This window comes from Mesoplodon bidens (assembly GCF_964165515.1).
Source record: "Mesoplodon bidens genome assembly, chromosome: 6".
Lineage (NCBI taxonomy): Eukaryota > Metazoa > Chordata > Mammalia > Artiodactyla > Ziphiidae > Mesoplodon > Mesoplodon bidens.
The window spans coordinates 46,184,874-46,199,363 of NC_138162.1; the positions used below are offsets into that span (position 1 = coordinate 46,184,874).

General features: G+C 41.7%; 1 protein-coding gene across 3 annotated transcripts in view; it reads right to left on the bottom strand.

Moving 5' to 3' along the window:
- The window catches only part of NFX1 (nuclear transcription factor, X-box binding 1), a 79,495-nt gene that overhangs the window by 45,315 nt on the left and 19,690 nt on the right, over nt 1–14,490 (bottom strand). For all 3 annotated transcript variants that reach the window (XM_081236207.1, XM_081236206.1, XM_081236205.1), the window contains exons 3-7: nt 13,626–13,784; nt 12,415–12,492; nt 5,411–5,516; nt 2,077–2,148; nt 418–557 (exon numbers count right to left, since the gene is read on the bottom strand). In XM_081236207.1, coding sequence (XP_081092333.1) covers nt 418–557; nt 2,077–2,148; nt 5,411–5,516; nt 12,415–12,492; nt 13,626–13,784 — 555 coding nt within the window. The remainder of the gene's footprint in view (nt 1–417; nt 558–2,076; nt 2,149–5,410; nt 5,517–12,414; nt 12,493–13,625; nt 13,785–14,490) is intronic.

The window sequence follows — 14,490 nt, forward strand, 5'->3', positions numbered from 1 at the left end:
TTCAAGTAATTACTGCAAAAAAATTTCACAAGCAGTTACTTTTAAACAGCATTAAAAAAATCTACCATCCAAATTTTATAGGACAATGACCTATACTGGTATTATGTAACCAAAATAATGAAAACCACCTAGGGAGTTCCCTGGAGGTCCAGTGGTTAAAGACTCTGCGCTTCCACTGCAGGGGGCGTGGATTCGATCCCTGGTAGGGAAACTAAGATCCCACATGCTGCAAGGTGCGGCAGAAAAATCCCCCAAAAACAAAAAACCGTCTAATCATTCATGTATCTCCAGTTCTCTCTACCCAAGGTACCAGACCTAATAGAGTCTCTGTGACTACAGGCTTGAAACAAATCCATGTCATCAAGACAATTCCAGAAAAGTACCCAAGTACTGCTGGCTGGTGTGCTCACCACTTACCTTGGTTCAGTATGATCCGACAAGGCTGGCATGGACCCCCATGGCACAGCTCAGCACAGTGGTGCTGACCACAATTCAAAACATTCTCACAAGGGTTAGAACAGTGGACTGAGATGGCCTGACCACAGCGAACTGTGTGCCTGTAAAAATAGATGTAAAGACAGCATTAGTCTAATGTTGGATATTGAGGTCCTATTTGACAGCTAAACTTACCTTCCCCCAAAACCTACTAAACCTTTTCTCTTTGCCCAGTTTCCCCTACTTTTTGTTTCCCTCTTCCAATCATTTCCTCAATTCCTCTTCCCTTCTCCACTCTTTCTTCTTTTTCCTCCTTTGCTTTCCTTATTTCCCATTCTGCCTTTTTTCTCTCCCCTATTTTCTGGCCAGTGAGGAACTGAGGGCCTAAGTATTTGTTACAATGTGATTTCTTCTCTGAGTTGAAACAGCATGCAGGAGGGGAAAGAGCCTGGAGCTCCCATAGTATCTTACAGAGGTGGGTAGGGAGGTTGGGAGGTGTAGTTGTAATGAACATTCTTGGAATGAAAGCACAATGGCATTCTCCTGGGACCTGGCACTCTGGCATTTTAGGCAGTTATGATACTTAAGAACATACTGTATGTACTTTGATTCAGGATGGGGACATCATTCCTGGCTTTGTTCTAATAAACATCCTGATTTTGCCGACTTATTCGCTAGAGAAGGATATGAGGCTGCTGCTCTTAGACAATTATCTTCAGATTCCTTTCCAGGGTAATGGTTTAGACCTTGGAGTCTACTCTCCCACAAAAAGTTTTATTCTATCCCCCTACTCCCACTTCAACTACATATTTTATTTTAAGAAGTCACTGTTACATACATAGATGATCAGTTTCCAGTGCTCAGCGTCACAGCTAACATCAACCCCTTGAGGAAGACACTATTATTTCTACCATACGATAAGAAAAATGAGGCTCACCAAGAAGAAGCAACTTGCCCAGGTCAACAACTAGTTAGTGGCAGAGCCCAAATCTGACCTGGGCTTTCTGACCCACAGCCCCTTGCATGTGACTCCCTGTAAGGCCACACTGCTACCCTTGTAAGTTCAGTAAACATTTAAAAAATGCTTATCACTGAAAATCTGCACTATCCCATCTCATCTTGTGGTTCAGAAATCATTTTGTGGTCTTAACTGGACCTCTGCAGCTATCAGTGATCCTTGCACTGACTGATAAAGCAGGAGAACTTGCATTGTAATGAAAAGAGAGTGGGCTCTGGGGCTACTTATTCTTTCATTCAACAATATTCACTGAAAACCTAGACACCAGATACTATGCTAGGCACAGATAAGTGACCCTTGCCTCCTGGACCTTAGCAGGCCTGGGTTCAATTCCTGGTTCTTTCACCCACTAGAGAGGTTAAGAAAAAAGTCCCTGTCACCTTGGCATTGCATCTGAAATGGGTAATCTATTTTATAACTTCTTAATCACCTATAAGATTGCAGGATTAAGGCAGCACAGGAAATTACTATTTATGGAAAAGTACTATTTACACCTACCATTTATTAATGGTAGTAAATAAATACTATTTGCACCTACCTACTAATCTTTTATTTTAGAAATTCATACATAAACCATTAATGTAGAAACTGAAGTCTTCTTCGGAGTACAATTCTAACTTTACCTGGTCCGTCCACATTCACATGTTTTAGTCATAAATGCAGGGCAGGGTGGGCAAGGTCCAGGATGGCAGAGACTGAAAAAGAAAGGCTGTGATGAATAAATCATACCCATGTAACCAAACTTAAGCAAAGTTGCCCCAGCTGGGCCCTACTATGAATATGGCAACAAATAAACTTCCTACAAAATGTTTTAGCATTTGTCTAAAGTTGATTAAACTATTTAAACAAAGATACCAACAATGTTTTTATATAGAAAGAATTGATAGCAGTATCATCTTAGAATATTTAACGAGAAAAGTAAAGCCCAAGTCAAAATACTGGTTTTATTTGGGTCTGATAGTCAAAGATAACATTTCTAAATATGGTCTCGGCCCACTTAGTACAGTGAGTGGGGATAAAAAGATCCTGCCACTCAGGATGGCCAATGGGGTCCTTTAGAAGATCATAACCTGAGCAAAGTAGCAGAGCTTAAATCTGCTAGATCCATGAGAAGTACAGACATTTTCTCATCAGCTGGTAAAGTGATAACCAGGTGATAGGCTAACAACGGGAACATTGAAAAGAAGGTTGCTTGGGGTGAGGGGAGGCATGCTGGTAAGTAACGAAGGGGAAACGGACGCATGGAAAAGAACTGTGCCTAATTTTTGCTATAGGTCAGAATTAGGCCTCTGACTAGAACGCTTTTTATAGGAGCTATGCTATAAAGAGACCAAAGAAAAAATGAACAAAATGGAAATAAATTCCAATTCAAATAAATACTGCCCTCTTTGAAGCAGACACCCCTGGTAAATAACACACCTGTATAGAAATATCACTACTTAAAACATTTGGGGATGGGCTTCCCTGGTGGCGCAGTGGTTGAGAGTCCGCCTGCCGATGCAGGGGACACGGGTTCGTGCCCCGGTCCGGGAGGATCCCACATGCCGCGGAGCGGCTGAGCCCGTGAGCCATGGTCGCTGAGCCTGCACGTCCAGAGCCTGTGCTCCGCAACGGGAGAGGCCACAACAGTGAGAGGCCCGCATACCGCAAAAAAAAATAAAAAAATAAAAAAAATTGGGGGAACTTGAGGTGGGGGACCGGGGGAACACCTATGTGATGGCAAATCACAATCCTTTGGGAATTAAAAGCCAATCAGAGGGGATTTCCCTGGTGGCACAGTGGTTAAGAACCCGCCTGCAAATGCAGGGGACATGGGTTCGAGCCCTGGTCCAGGAAGATTTCACATGCCGCGGAGCAACTAAGCCTGTGCGCCACAACTACTGAGCCTGCACTCTACAGCTGGCGAGCCGCAACTACTGAGCCCATGTGCCACAACTACTGAAGCCTGCACGCCTAGAGCCTGTGCTCTGCAACAAAGACAAGCCACAGCAATGAGAAGCCCACGCACCACAATGAAGAATAGCAACTGCTCTCCAGAACTAGAGAAAGCCCGCAGGCAGCAATGAAGACCCAACGCAGCCAAAACTAAGTAATAAAATAAAATAAATAAATTTAAAAAAATAGCCAATCAGAGCCAAGTGTAATTAATCAGGTGGGTAACAGAATTTGCTATAAAAATCAGGTGTGCCTATAAAGTGGTCTGGTTGGATTTTTTATGTGACTAATAAATCAGTTATAATAATTCTTAAATGAGCTTTAAACACTGAAAACAATCCAGGAACATGTGCCCAGTCTCCTAAGATGATCCATTTTGACAGACAGAACCCACAGGAGACGTAAGATTCAGCGTGCTTCTTTAAGGATGAGTATCATTATTCAACAGTTATATTTCACATGATATACCTCAACCCTTTCAGGTGAAACTATTTTCATGGCTGGACATTTAAATAACTTTATTTTTTAAAATAAATTTATTTATTTTATTTATTTTTGGCTGCATTGGGTCTTCGTTGCTGCGTGTGGGCTTTCTCTAGTTGCCGTGAGCGGGGGCTACTCTTCATTGTGGTGTACGGGCTTCTCACTAAGGTGGCTTCTCTTGTAGAGCACAGGCTCTAGGTGCGTGGGCTTCAGAAGTTGTGGCACGTGGGCTCAGTAATTGTGGCTCACAGGCTCTAGAGGGCAGGCTCAGTAGTTGTGGCACATGGGCTTAGCTGCTCCACGACATGTGGGATCTTCCCGGACCAGGGCTTGAACCCATGTCCCCTGCATTGGCAGGCGGATTCTTAACCACTGCGCCACCAGGGAAGCCCTTAAATAACTTTAAACTGATAGACAAACTGCTGGTCAAGTGTGGATGATTCCAGGTTATTTCAAATATCCCTGAGGCCTGGACTTAACCCCAGGTTCTCATAACCTTCAGAGCAGTGGTTCAGAACACTGCCTACATATTAGAATCACCTGGAAGAAGACTACAATGCTCAGACCCACCCCAGGAGATTCTGATTCAATTGCTCTGAGGCAGAGACTGGGCACTGGTGTTTTAAAGTGCTTCTTAAATGACTGACCACCTGATCTGTACCACAGTGGTGTTCTCTGACAGTCATGACAGGGACCCACTTCTGCTGAAGGCTTCCTAAAGATAATTCATGTGTAGGATTAATTTCTTGTTACTGAATTTACTAAAATGCCAACTAAGGGAAGGAACAGATGAGTCCCTGAGTTCTGACCTATGGAAGCAGTCAAAGGAAGAGGAAGGGCTGATTGTCCAGCAGATGGCAGACCATGCTGTTCAGCTCAGTCTGAATAGCTCTCCCCACAATGATATTCCCCAGCACCATCCCTACATCTTGATCACAAGACCTCTGATCCAACCCTTGCTCCATGCAATAGAAGCGAGGTACCAGTGGAAGCAAGTATAACACTCTGATGTCTGTTTTCTCTTAGATTTGGGTAATAAAAGCAAGTGTTACAATTTCTTGACCACTTACCATGTGCCAGGCTCTGTACCAAGTCTCTTTAGTGTGTTAATTAATTTAATATTCATAGAACTCTGTAACTATTTTTTATCTATCATTATTATCTTACAGGTCCAGAAACTGAGGCTCAGAGAAGTAATTTGTCCAACATCACATAACTGTTAAAGAGACAAACCCAGGAATTAAACCTTTGTCTGAAGCCAAAGCCCACAGAAATTTGTAACTGACCAACTGTTTATTATTGTGCATTTCTCTCCTCATCTGTAAAATGGAGATGATAAATATCTATACATCACCGGGCTGTTGTAAGGATTCAACGAGTCAACTTTTGCAGAGTACTTGGCACAAAGCAAGTGCTCAGTAAATGATACCACACTGTCCCTCACCCAGTCCTGTTACGTGCTAACCAGATATGTGTACTGAGAGCCGCAAGCAAAGCGTGTTCACCAGGAATCCCCAGGAGTCTAGTGTTCCAACTTACAGGTTACAGGAATGTGGGCAGTCCTGGCCAGGCTGTTTCTTTCTACAGACCTCACCACAACTATGTGGAATTTCATTTCTGCTCCATTCAGGATTCTTTACCTTGCCTAAAACATATCAAAGAAGACAGTCAATGGTATAAACTTCAACTGCATCCTAGACTTCGATGAAATAATACAATATAGCCAGACAGCATGAAACATCAATACGGTGTTCATTAGTTCAATAAACACATTGTCCTAAAATAAGAAGGTGAATGTAATGCTACTCATCAAAAGCTTCACTGAGTATGATAAATTCTGGATTATCTGGAAAAGACAAATAGTCATTTTTACTGATGAAAATGCCACTTTGACTAACGGACACATTTAATCTAAGATTTAAACAAAACCTACAAGATAAGCTTTCTGTAAATGGGTCTTTGAATTGATATGGGAATATCTACTGTAAGGATCGGAAATAGGGAATAAGGGAAGAGAGCAATGGGGGGAGGGGAGAGGCAGTAAGAAATTTAAAGGACGTAAGTCCCCCAGTAGAGTAGGAACTCACCTATTGTAAAGTTAAAATATAGGCATAAAAGGGTTATAATTTTTAACATCTTCATTGGAGTACAACTGCTTTACAATGGTGTGTTAGTTTCTGCTTTATAACAAAGTGAATCAGTTATACATATACGTATGTTCCCATATCTCTTCCCTCTTGCATCTCTCTCCCACCCTCCCTATCCCCTCTATCCCCACCCCTCTAGGTGGTCACAAAGCACCGAGCTGATCTCCCTGTGCTATGCGGCTGCTTCCCACTAGCTATCTGCTTTACATTTGGTAGTGTATGTATGTCCATGCCACTCTCTCACTTTGTCACAGCTTACCCTTCCCCCTCCCCATATCCTCAAGTCCATTCCCTAGTAGGTCTGTGTCTTTATTCCCGTCTTACCCCTAGGTTCTTCATGACCTTTTTTTTTTTTCTTAGATTCCATATATATGTGTTAGCATATGGTATTTCTTTTTCTCTTTCTGACTTACTTCACTCTGTATGACAGACTCTAGGTCCATCCACCTCACTACAAATAACTCAATTTCGTTTCTTTTTATGGCTGAGTAATATTCCATTGTTTATATGTGCCACATTTTCTTTATCCATTCATCTGTTGATGGACATTTAGGTTGCTTCCATGTCCTGGCTATTGTAAATAGAGCTGCAATGAACATTTTGGTACATGACTCTTTTTGAATTATGGTTTTCTCAGGGTGTGTGCCCAGTAGTGGGACTGCTGGGTGATATGCTAGTGCTATTTTTTTTTAATAAATTTATTTTTATTTTTGGCTGCGTTGGGTCTTCATTGTGGCGCGCAGACTTCTCATTGCAGTGGCTTCTCTTACTGTAGAGCACAGCACGCGGACTTCAGTACTTGTGGCGCACGGGCTTAGTTGCTCCAAGGCATGTAGGATCTGCCCGGGCCAGGGCTCGAACCCGTGTCCCCTGCATTGGAAGGAGGATTCTTAACCACTGCGCCACCAGGGAAGCCCCTATTTTTAGGTTTTTTTTTTTTTGCGGTACGCGGGCCTCTCACTGTTGTGGCCTCTCCTGTTGCAGAGCACAGGCTCCAGATGCGCAGGCTCAGTGGCCATGGCTCACAGGCCCAGCCGCTCCGCGGCATGCGGGATCCTCCCGGACCGGGGCACAAACCTGTGTCCCTGCATCGGCAGGCAGACTCTCAACCACTGCGCCACCAGGGAAGCCCTACTTTTAGTTTTTTAAGGAACCTCCATACTGTTCTCCATAGTGGCTGTATCAATTTACATTCCCACCAACAGTGCAAGAGGGTTCCCTTTTCTCCACACCCTCTCCAGCATTTATTGTTTGTAGATTTTTTGATGATGGCCATTCTGACTGGTGTGAGATGATATCTCATTGCAGTTTTGATTTGCATTTCTCTAATGATTAATGATGTTGAGCATTCTTTCATGTGTTTGTTGGCAATCTGTATATCTTCTTTGGAGAAATGTCTATTTAGGTCTTCTGCCCATTTTTGGATTGGGTTGTTTTTTCGATATTGAGCTTCATGAGCCGCTTGTAAATTTTGGAGATTAATCCTTTGTCAGTTGCTTCATTTGCAAATATTTTCTCCCATTCTGAGGGTTGTCTTTTCGTCTTGTTTATGGTTTCCTTTGCTCTGCATAGCTTTTAAGTTTCATTAGGTCCCATTTGTTTATTTTTGTTTTTATTTCCATTTCTCTAGGAGATGGGTCAAAAAGGATCTTGCTGTGATTTATGTCATAGAGTGTTCTGCCTATGTTTTCCTTTAAGAGTTTGATAGTGTCTGGCCTTACATTTAGGTCTTTCATCCACTTTGAGTTTATTTTTGTGTATGGTGTTAGGGAGTGTTCTCATTTCATTCTTTTACATGTACCTGTCCAGTTTTCCCAGCACCACTTATCGAAGAGGCTGTCTTTTCTCCACTGTATATTCTTGCCTCCTTTATCAAAGATAAGGTGACCGTATCTGCGTGGGTTTATCTCTGGGCTTTCTATCCTGTTCCATTGATCTATATTTCTGTTTTTGTGCCAGTACCATACTGTCTTGATTACTGTAGCTTTGTGGTATAGTCTGAAGTCAGGGAGCCTGATTCCTCCAGCTCCGTTTTTCTTTCTCAAGATTGCTTTGGCTATTCGGGGTCTTTTGTGTTTCCATACAAATTGTGAAATTTTTTGTTCTAGTTCTGTGAAAAATGCCAGTGGTAGTTTGATAGGGATTGCATTTAATCTGTAAATTGCTTCTGGTAGTAGAGTCATTTTCACAATGTTGATTCTTCCAATCCAAGAACGTGGTATATCTCTCCATCTATTTGTATCAGTATCATCTTTAATTTCTTTCATCAGTGTCTTATAATTTTCTGCATACAGGTCTTTTGTCTCCTTAGGTATGTTTATTCCTAGATATTTTATTCTTTTTGTTGCAGTGGTAAATGGGAGTGTTTTCTTAATTTCACTTTTTCATCATTAGTGTATAGGAATGCTAGAGATTTCTGTGCATTAATTTTTGTATCCTGCTACTTTACCAAATTCATTGATTAGCTCTAGCAGTTTTCTGGTAGCATCTTTAGGATTCTCTATGTATAGTATCATGTCATCTGCAAACAGTCACAGCTTTACTTCTTCTTTTCTGATTTGGATTCCTTTTATTTCTTTTTCTTCTCTGACTGCTGTGGCTAAAACTTCCAAAACTATGTTGAATAACAGTGGTGAGAGTGGGCAACCTTGTCTTGTTCCTGATCTTAGTGGAAATGGTTTCAGTTTTTCACCACTGAGGATGATGCTGGCTGTGGGTTTGCTATATATAGCCTTTATTATGTTGAGGAAGGTTCCCTCTAGGGTTATAATTTTATAATCAATGTCACTCCACAAATTTTAGTAAGCCTATTCCATGAACTTAGTGCAGGGGCAGGATGAGTAAAACGGAGGCGCAGGACTCCTCCTTGCGCTTGAGCTATTCATCCTCACTTGGGCAATTTACACCCTAAATGAAGCCTGTTCCCAGTCCTTGGCCTCTGCTTTTCTCTCCTGTCTGTCTCTTTCAGAAATCTTATTCATGCTGTGCGGTTCAATACATCTAAAGGCCTATGAGTCCCAAATCTACATTTTCTGCATTGCCCTGAATCCTCAGTTTCAGTCCTACATGTCCAACCATCTGCTGAACGTCTGTGCTTGGGGTTTCACAGTCACTTCAAATTGCCTATGTATCTACAGTCAAAGTTAGCATCTTCCCTCTTAGATCCCACCCTCTCCAGGGTTTCCTGTTAGTGACACCATCACTGTCAGAGTCGCACAAACTCAAAAACTAGAGTCATCCTCTTTTTTTTCTCTATTCTATTTAGTCACCAAATCTTGTCAATTTTCCTACACAGGGTATCTCACACCTCACCTCCCCCTCTACTCCCGCTGTTCCTCTCTACTGGCCAGAACCTCATCTCTATAGACTATTAGAAAAGCTCCCCTGCCTCTGTGCTTTCTTGCTCCAATATGGTGCCCAGGTTTTCTCCTACCATCTCTCAATGGCTCAACCTCTTTTCCCTGACTCTCAATGATGTTTCTTTCCCTTCATCTGCCAGAGTTCTGCATTAGACTCCTTTTCACCCATTACCCTTTTACCTACTAGAATCTCATCTATTGCTCTCACCTGTGACTATCATTCCTGATTCCTCATCTTTCTTCAAACATTCCTAACTCCCTGGAGAACATCTTCCACTGGATGTCTTACTCCTCCAACTCAACACTTCAACTTCAACTGAACTCACTATTCCCACCAAACCTGGTTCACTTGCCCTGACCTTTTCTGTTCTTGGTATCACCATTTCCAAAAGCATGAAACTTTGGAGCCACATTTAGGTTCCTTCCTTTCCCACTGCTGTTAATTCCTGTTTACCTTTGAAATCTTATATCCCTTCCTTTCTATCCCACTCTAAAACCCATTGCAGACTTTTACTACTCTTCATCTGGGTTACTGTAAGTCCCCAAACTGTTTAGGTCCCAAAATACTCTACTCACTGCCACCAGACTAATCTTCATAAAGAATCAGGGGGGGCTTCCCTGGTGGCGCAGTGGTTGAGAGTCCGCCTGCCGATGCAGGGGACACGGGTTCGTGCCCCTATCCCGGAAGATCCCACATGCCGCGCAGCGGCTGGGCCCGCGAGCCATGGCCGTGGAGCCTGTGTGTCCGGAGCCTGTGCTCCGCAACGGGAGAGGCCACAGCAGTGAGAGGCCCGCGTACAGCAAAAAAAAAAAAAAAAAGAATCAGGGAATTCCCTGGCAGTCCAGTGGTTAGGACTCTGCATTTCCACTGGAGGGGGCCCAGGTTTGATCCCTGGTTGGGGAACTAAGATCCCACATGCCTCAGCACGACCAAAACAAACAAAAAAAACACACACTGATGCCCTCAGTGGCTTCCCACCACCTGACAAATGAAGTCCCAATATCTAGGCCTGGCATGAAGAAGTCAGCCCTACCTTTCCAGTCATCTCGCACTCCTCCATCTTCATAGACCTTGGGCTCCATAACCGGATGACTTCCTCTTCTCCCAGCAGATCCTAAGCCTTCCTGGTGTTAAACCTAGTTTTCAAGCCTGGTTCAATTCTACCTCCTTCAGGAAGGCTATTAATCCTCCAGCCAGAAGTCAAACTCACCCCAAAGATCTCCCACAGACTTTGTAGTAGAACAGCAAGTTAACTGTGTCTTAAATTTTAGACTGTAAGCTCTGGGAAGTCAGTAAATAGTCTCATTCTTCTCTGCTTCTTCATGGTAACTGTTATATAAATAAGTTCTCAATAAAGTATATTAAACCAATGGTCTCCTTTTTTAATTCAGCTGCGTTGCATGGCTTGCAGAATGTGGGATCTCAGTTCCCCAACCAGGGATTGAACCCAGGTCCTTGGCAGTGAAAGCACAGAGTCGTAACCACTGGACTGCCAGGGAATTCCCGACCAATGGTCTCCTTGAAAAGAAGAGTGGGGCAAAGTCCTCAGGTAAAATCAGGCCATTATTTGCGTTCCCACACCATTCCACCTCACTCAGATCATCGTGACCTTCATCCCCACATTCTTCTGCCTTCTTAGGGTCTCATATCCAACTTGTCAGTGAAGGCTTTAACAAGATTTTAAATTTCATTATGATGCTTCATGTTTAAAAATCCTTTAAAAATAAGGTAATTAAGCCTGGGTATTGGTCTTATTTGTCCAATTTTCGATTGATCTCTTGCTTCCAGTTTCATGCTGCCTTTCCAGTAGTACATTCAAGAATATTCATTCCTTCAGCTAATACTAATTCAGTATCTATTAAGGCTCAGATTTTGGCAATAGAACATACAGGACCAACAGATTCTGGATAAGACTGGCCAAAGTGGGAGAGGAGATAAGAAAGGGGAACCTTCCTTTGGAAGCGGATGGTTGGGGTCAGATCCTAAATGACACAGTGGATGAGATTTAACGAAAAGAAGGGGAAGAACACTGTAGATAGTTGAGTTCACAAAGAGATTGAGTCTAGAAGTGTTGATGGTCAGTGACTGACTCTTGGTGAAAGCCGGCAGTTAAGTAACAGGAAAGGAGAAATATGAGCTAATTAGTTAGAAAAATAAGGAGAGCAGGTAGAAAAGAAACAGAAGGAGCTAGTCATTTCAAGAAGTGAATCGTCAAAAGCATTAAGGGATGCTGTGTGGACAAAAAGGTTAAGAATTTATAAATCAGCCCTGGATTTGGTCAGGAAAGGGTCACTGATGATTTCTGAATAAGTTTCAGTGAGGTAATGAGGACAAAGATAAAAATGCAATGGTTCAAGGAGGGAGACAAATGGTTAAGAAATAAAATCTGAAAAATCAACAGCCAGATGGTAAAGGTTACCCATTAAAAGACAGGCAGGAAAGAGGGAAAAAAAAAAGACACGCAGGAAATAGGTTAGCAACAGATATGAGCACGTGGATCATGAAAAGTTTTTTTCCTAACACATGGAAGAACTGAGCTATTCAAAACCAGGAAGAAGTATTCCATAAAGAGGGAGGGCACAAGGATAGTTTGCAATGCTGGTTTACAGAAAATCTCTCTTTATTATAAAGAACAATGACTGATTTCTTGGATTAAAATAAAGTACACTTCACCATTACTCTGTACTCATGTTGCTCAAATCCAGAATTTCAAAGCTGTTACCATTAGAGATGAGAAGAAGCCCATGTCTGTACCCACCTCTACCATCTGGTCGACTCTGATCTAAACTAAGATCAAGGAGACCTGGTGGGCATGACGAGAAGGCCCATCTCCAGAACAGTCTGCCAAGAACACAACGGCCTGTGACTCTAGCTGTGTGACAGACCACATGCATGTGATGTCTTACAAACTCCTGTAGCTCTGAAGTCTTATTAGTGACTTCTAAAACATGCCCAGCACACCGCCTCTCCTGGGCTGGGAACTGAGGTACAATAAGCAAAGTGGAAGAGACTCCAGTGTATGCAAAAAAAACTCACCACAGAAACAAGTATAGTTATTAGGAACATGTGCAGAAACATTCTGACATGCAGGGCACCTCCAACCACTCTGGCCGTCTGTCAAGAAAAATGAGAGGAAATCAAAATAATTTCCTGACAAAAGCACATGTAATTTAAGAATTTTTAAATCTATGGAAAGCCATAATATTGAAGCAGTAATAGTAATTTCCATGTTAAGGATATCAGACATTTAAGAAACAAATTCACAATACTGAAATCTTTGCTTAAATATTGCATTTAGGCTTATATTTATAAGGACCTCAGATACCGCGAATACAGTGGGTATCCATTTCATTGCATTTTTAAAAATTGAGATATAATTAACATATAACATTGTGTAAGTTTAAGGTATACAACATGTTGATTTGATAAATTTATATATTACAATATGATTATTACCATAGTCTTAGTTAACACCTCCATCACTTCATAAAATTAACATTTCATTTTGTGGGACAGTGTTCTATTATTTTTAATATCAAAGTAAACATCTGAATCTTGGTTTGAAAAAAAAAGTAGGATAAAATACTTGAGTACATGCAGGAAAACTCAAATGTCTTAAATTAGAAGAGCCAAAGTTCAGAAAGCATATTTTAAATAACATTTGCATTACCCCTAAATACCAGTATACTTTGGGAAAAGCCCACAAAATACTATGGAGAAGATCTGTTAAAGGCAAAGCAACTTCAAAATCCTAAGGGTAAATTAAATATTTCTATAAATTTTCTAAAGCAAACTATACAAGAAATGTTTTCTAATGAATAAGCTACAAGGATGTATAGTATGACACAGGGGTATAGCTAATATTTTATAATAACTATAAATGGAATATAACCTTTAAAAATGGTGAATCACTATGTTGTACACCCAAAACTGACATAATATTGTACATCAACTATACCCCAATTTAAAAAAAATCGTTCTTTATAGTTGCTACTTGGATAAAAGCTACCATTTTCAGTAAAAGTGACTGATTTTGTTGTACCCTAAGTATATTTTAATTTGTTATGCTTAGCTGGCTTAAGATTTATAGCTTAATAATGGTCATCCAAAATATGTCATCAGGGCAACATACTCTCCCTGCAGATAAAACACTCAAGAGGAATTAAGTAGTATTTTTAAAGCTAAGTTAAAAACCTGAACATATCAAATGGGTGAGAATAACTACTCAGAAGAGAGAAACGACTGACCTGCTTGAGACGCTGGAGACCTTGCCCATTTCTTTATGCAGTTCAAATGAAACACATGGTAACAGCTCTGACAACTCCACACTGGGGCTGTGACACGAACCAATTCACAGCACACCATGCACTCATATTTTTCTGTGGTTAGCTGTTCAATTAAAGAACCTGTTTAAAAAACAAAACAGATAAACTCAAACACAGAAAAACATTCCTTAGTCAACCAAGGATCAGCAAGGCATTTGAGAGGAGAATTCAAATGTAGAGATTTTAAGGGATGTCTGATTCTGAGCAAGGTGACTGTTCAGAGTCTGAGGCCAGGAAGGGGCAGGAATATGCTGAGGTAGAGGACTTAGGAAGCAGACATTCAGGTAGGGATTCCCACAATTGAGGAAACATTCCCAAGAAACTGCCCAGGATCCTAGCAGAATAGCCAAATGCCCCTCGTAACACACGGCTTGAGCATTCACAGGAGAAACATGCTGTAGCACCTTGCCTTGCCCTCTCAATCTGGAAGGCTCTGCATCTACCACATTCATGGATTCAGGTTAGGGAAGGGCTTGTGAAGCTACAGTGGTCAGGTGCAAGAAACCTAAGCCTAGACAGGTTCCAACAACCCATGGTGGTGAGATGGTTCTAGTAGATGTCCTGAAAGTCTTTAGTTGTTCACTCAAGAAAGACAGGCTTGACGCCTACCACAAGCCCCACGGTAGGATTACTAGACTGAGGGAGACACAGTCTCTGGCTCCAGAAGCTCAGCATCTATGAGAGAGACCAGTGTATAAAATCCTAAGAATCCTCTCAGATTTATTCTTCAGTACCTTCACCCACTTCCAGACTTTTCCTTCAAATACGACCTCAGCAAAATCTTTCT